Source organism: Mercenaria mercenaria, chromosome 3 (genome assembly GCF_021730395.1).
Source record: "Mercenaria mercenaria strain notata chromosome 3, MADL_Memer_1, whole genome shotgun sequence".
In the NCBI taxonomy this organism is placed as follows: Eukaryota; Metazoa; Mollusca; class Bivalvia; order Venerida; family Veneridae; genus Mercenaria; species Mercenaria mercenaria.
Window position 1 is genome coordinate 54,239,550 of NC_069363.1, and position 5,529 is coordinate 54,245,078.

A 5,529-nucleotide genomic window follows, 5' to 3' on the forward strand; every position below is an offset into this window, starting at 1 on the left:
TGTGTAGATCTCTCTCACATTTGTTCAATTGGTTCTGCATGGCTGGTTTTAGTGGCTACCACAGTAAAAATCAGTTAGGAAAGCCTTTAAATAACTTAATGAACATTCAACTGTATAATGGATGTTCACCAACCTGGCCCATTCAGACCTGTTGTTATTTGTAAATAATAACAAAGACATGTTAAAATAAAGATAACTTGTTTAAAAATAACACATGAAAATGATAAATCAGTTGCCCAGCAACACAAAGAAAACAAAGAAGTCTAAAATGATAACCTTTTGCTATAAAAAACATAATATTATAAGTTGCTAAGATTTTTACCATAGACTGAATAATTTTCACATCAAGTTTATTTCGTGATTTGGTAAGTATATTTTAAAAATGTTTTGCAGATTTCAAATTACACTTTTTGATTACATGAAAAGAGACCCAAGTCTAGGCTAGTATTAAAAACACTTATCCTGGGAATGCACTTATTCCAGTTACTATAAATAGAAAGTGGGAGCAGTATGGTTTGAGTTTCAAACAGAACAGATTATGATGAGGATGATGGTGATGATAATAAACGAAGAGTTTCAGACAAAAGAGATGATGATGAGGATGATGATAATAATAATAACTGAAGAGATTCAGTCAGAACAGATGATGAGAATGATGGTGATGATAATTGAAGAGTTTCAGGCAGAACGATGATGAGGAGGAGGATGGTGATGATAATAACTGAAGTTTCAGGCAGAGCGATGATGATGAGGAGGATGGTGATGATAATAACTGAAGAGTTTCAGGCAGAACGATGAGGATGATGGTGATGATAATAACTGAAGAGTTTCAGACAGAACGATGGTGGTGATGATAATAACTGAAGAGTTTCAGGCAGAACGATGAGGATGATGGTGATGATAATAACTGAAGAGTTTCAGACAGAACGATGGTGGTGATGATAATAACTGAAGAGTTTCAGACAGAACGATGAGGATGATGGTGATGATAATAACTGAAGAGTTTCAGGCAGAAGGATGAGGATGATGGTGATGATAATAACTGAAGAGTTTCAGGCAGAAGGATGAGGATGATGGTGATGATAATAACTGAAGAGTTTCAGACAGAACGATGGTGGGGATGATAATAACTGAAGAGTTTCAGGCAGAAGGATGATGATATTATGATGATAATAATGGTAATAACTCATTTTAAATATGGTCCTCAGCAGTTTCATCCTATATAATACAGTGCTTGCGTAAATGATGTAAAATATACCAAAATATGACACCAAGTTCTATGGGTCTTTTCGAAGAAAATGGCTATGACTGTATATAACAAGGTTACAACTTAAAAGTGTAAAATGTATAGAAACTTTTCTTAGTTGTGCAATTAAATTGTCGTGAAAAACAGCAGAATTTAGTTGTATCCGGGAACTTTGTCAATTCAAGTCCTACCCATGTATTTTTACAATACCTTAAGACATTTTCATCTAGTTCAAAAATTATGATATTTTGACAATAATGTGGAGGCAATTCTTAACATAAAAATATAGAACTTACTGTATTTTTCTCTCTCTAAATTTGTCATATTTGAACAACAAAAATGAAAAAGTTGCCTTGGAGTACAAAAGTTGTCTTGACTTGGGTATCAAATAGCACAGCGTTATTATACTGGATGAAACTGCTGCATTATTAAACATTTAACAACCTTACACATACTTCATTCATTATACACAATATGCAAACACAGTATAATGATATATGCTCAAACTGGTAAGAACTGTCGTATTCAAAGGTGGAAAATATACGGTTTGTAAATATATGTTGACGATCTGTTCCTTTATAATAATACTGTCGTGTCGGGTCATGTCCACAATTCTGCCACTTTTGAAGGCATTAGTTAGTTAACTTAAGATATGTAGAAAACTTAATCATTTTATACATTAGCAGTGATAAAAGCCAGTCATCAATACCAGTTCCTTCTCATATCTTCAGTTCGTGCACTTATTCATTTATTTCAGAACTGTTTTACATGTATTAAATTATTAGATATCAGAGAATTCAGAATATTGAAGTCATATATTGATACGCAGGCTAATCAGTAGTATACACCATATTGATGCTAAATATTGAGACAGTATATATATGCCTATATAGATATGTTCAGCATCTTGTCATGCAGTCATAATATTTGGTACTAAGATAGACATTCAGTAAGTTGCAGCAGACGGTACAGTGCCTGCCGTATATGAGCAAGCCCCTGGAACACCACTCATGTTTGCTGGTGGAAATTGCCCATTGATTGATGGTAGTTGAGGCATCTGGTAGTCCATAAACAGGCCATTGTTTGCAGCAGGAGGTGCTGGAGCATTCGGCACTGAAGGCAGATGAGTTGGTGGCGGTTTCGTCGGTTTAGGAAGTTTAATTTGCGGTTTTGTCTTTGCGGGCCCATCTTGACCTCCTCGAAGACCATTATTCCTTGTGTTGCCTTGGTTACCAGAATTATTGCCTGGGGGGCTGTCGTAGCTGGCGGCGTTGGGAACTGATGGTGGTGGCTGGTATGTAGCTGCTTGAGGAACGCTGGAGACAGCGGATTTTGCGCAGACTTTCACCGCTATAACAGTTCCAACAACAGCACATGCAACAACACCGGCAGCTGCACCTCCAGCAATTATGGGAATATTATTACTTGTTGCTTCTGAAAAAAGAAATAATAGCAAGTGGTTATGCAGGCCTTCATAAATAACTTCCATATTGTTCATCTTTGCTTCTGAAAAAAGTAATTATAATTATGCAGGCCTCTGTAAATAACTTCAATTCTGTTCCTCTTGCTTCTGAAAACAAGAGCTGTCACTATTAGTGAAAATGCTCCTTAAGCGTGCCCAAGATTGCTACAGTTGTCTGCGCAAAATGTGCCAGAATTGTTTAGGTATGGAACATTTTGTGACCTTGACCTTGACCTTAGAGACCCGGATCATAAGCACGACACACCTCAATATGGTTAACATTTTCAAATCCCTTGATAAATGGCAGAGTTATGGACCATACAAGAAAAAGACCATGTTAACCTTTGACTTCTAAGAATGACCTTGGCCTTGGAGCTAGGGGTATGGATCTTCCGCATGACATGTCATCTCAATATAGCGAACATTTAAGCCAAGTAATTTTGAAATTCCTTCATCGATGGCAGAGTTATGGACCGGATAAGAAACAAACCATGTAAACCTTTAACCTCTAAGCGTGACCTTGACCTTAGAGCTAGGGGTCTGAATTTTGCGCATGCCAGGTCGTCTCAATGGGGAACATTTATGCCAAGTAATTTCAAAGTCCCTTGATGAATGGCAGAGTTATGAACAAGACACCTGCTAACATTTGACTTCTAAGTGTGACTTTGACATTGGAGCTAGGGGTCTGGGTCTTGCGCGTGACACGTTGTCTTATTATGGTAAACATTTATGCCAAGTTATTTCAAAATCCCTTCGTGGATGGCGGAGTTATGGACCGGACACAAAACAGACCCTGTTAAACCTTTGACCTCTAAATGTGACATTGACCTTGGAGCTAAGGGTCTTAGTCTTGTGCATGAGATGCCGTCTCATTATGGTGAATATATATGCCAAGTTATTTCAAAATCCCTTCATGGATGGCAGAGTTACAGCCCAGACAAGAATTTACACGGACGGACAGTGCGATTTTAATATTCAGGGGCATAAAAAACTTGGTAATTGTAATTATGCAGGGCTCCAAAAACATTTACTTCCATGACCTTTATCTTTGCTTCTGAAAAAAGATGCAGGCCTCCATAACTTCCATACTTTTCCTCTTTGCTTCTGGAAAAAAGTTGGAAATTATAATTATGCAGGCCTCCATAAATAACTTCAATACTGTTCCTCTTTGCTTCTGAAAAAATGTTGGTAATTATAATTATGCAGGCCTCCATAAATATACTCTTCGATTCTGAAAAAAGTTGATAATTATAATTACGCAGGCCTCCATAAATAACTTCCATACTCTTCGATTCTGAAAAAGATGATAATTATAATTATGCAGGCCTCCTTAAATAACTTCCATAGTGTTCCTCTTTGCTTCTGAAAAATAGTTTGTAATTATGATTATGCAGGCCTCCATAAATAACTTCCAAACTGTTCATCTTTGCTTCTGGAAAAAGTAATCATAATTATGCAAGCCTCCAATAAATAACTTCCATACTGTTTCCCTTTGCTTCAGAAAAGAAGAGTAGGTAATCATAATTATGCAGGCGTCCATAGATGACTTCAATACTAGCTGTTCCTCTGCTTCTGAAAAAAAGGTAAATATTATGTAAGTGTTTAGAATAATGCCACTCGTTCGTTTTGAAAGAAACAGGTGAATATATGTATGCAGTTATTTGCTGCTTCTGAAAAAAAACTGTTATATGTTTAATGTGGTACTCCATAATCATCTGCACTGTGGTCGCTCTTTCTGTCTGAAATTATAAAAATCAGATATTCCCTTACTATCAACCCCCACCACCGGGGCGTTATATTGTGCAAAAAGGGGTGGTGGGATATTTATTAAGGCCTAACAAATGGGTATCTTTTTACATTTTTTTAGTAAATATCAACTATATCAGTAACTTATAGTTCAGGCATTTTAGCTATTATAGCACTATCATACTGCTTAACTTAAACATATATACCGGGGAGTGTGTTAACTTGATTATATGCTACTTCATGTACATGTAACTAACTATCTGTATACATATACTGATAATTTCAGCTGCTATTAAATATATGTAAATATCAAACTGTAAGTTTTCTTCTGAAAATATAATTGCAAGGAAAGAGTTAAAAATGTGAATATTATATTAGATTTATTTTAATTAAAAGCATGCATTCTACAAACTTTTTTTAGCACAAATTGCCAAAATAATACACACATACCATTGTAGTTCTTTTTTATGGTCTGTTTTCATATCTTTTCATTACAAATTACATTAAATGACAGTAAATAAATATGTTGAGATGTGTCGAGTTTACTCACGTTCATCTGCTGTCTGTTGGTCAGTGTCTCCTGGGTCTTGTGCATTTGTTGATGTGTCTTGCGTGTGTGTAGATGTTGTTGTACCACTTGTTGTAGGTGTAATTGTTCCACTTGTTGTAGGTGTAACTGTTCCACTTGTTGTAGATGGTGTTGTACCACTTGTTGTAGGTGTAATTGTTCCACTTGTTGTAGACGGTGTTGTACCATTTGTTGTAGGTGTAATTGTTCCACTTGTTGTAGGTGTAATTGTTCCACTTGTTGTAGATGGTGTTGTTCCACTTGTTGTAGGTGTAATTGTTCCACTTGTTGTAGGTGTAATTGTTCCACTTGTTGTAGATGGTGTTGTACCACTTGTTGTAGGTGTAACTGTTCCACTTGTTGTAGGTGTAACTGTTCCACTTGTTGTAGGTGTAATTGTTCCACTTGTTGTAGATGGTGTTGTACCACTTGTTGTAGGTGTAATTGTTCCACTTGTTGTAGATGGTGTTGTTCCACTTGTTGTAGGTGTAACTGTTCCACTTGTTG

The 5,529-nt window shown here is 36.3% G+C and overlaps 1 protein-coding gene across 1 annotated transcript; it reads right to left on the reverse strand.

Annotated features, from left to right (window-relative positions):
- Positions 1-2,192: 2,192 nt before the first annotated feature.
- LOC128555902 (uncharacterized) lies at positions 2,193-5,211 on the reverse strand. The gene is made up of 2 exons (XM_053539709.1): positions 5,001-5,211; positions 2,193-2,680 (listed from the first exon to the last, which is right to left on the reverse strand). Exons 1-2 carry the CDS (start codon positions 5,209-5,211, stop codon positions 2,193-2,195), a joined length of 699 nt encoding a protein of 232 aa, XP_053395684.1.
- Positions 5,212-5,529: the final 318 nt, after the last annotated feature.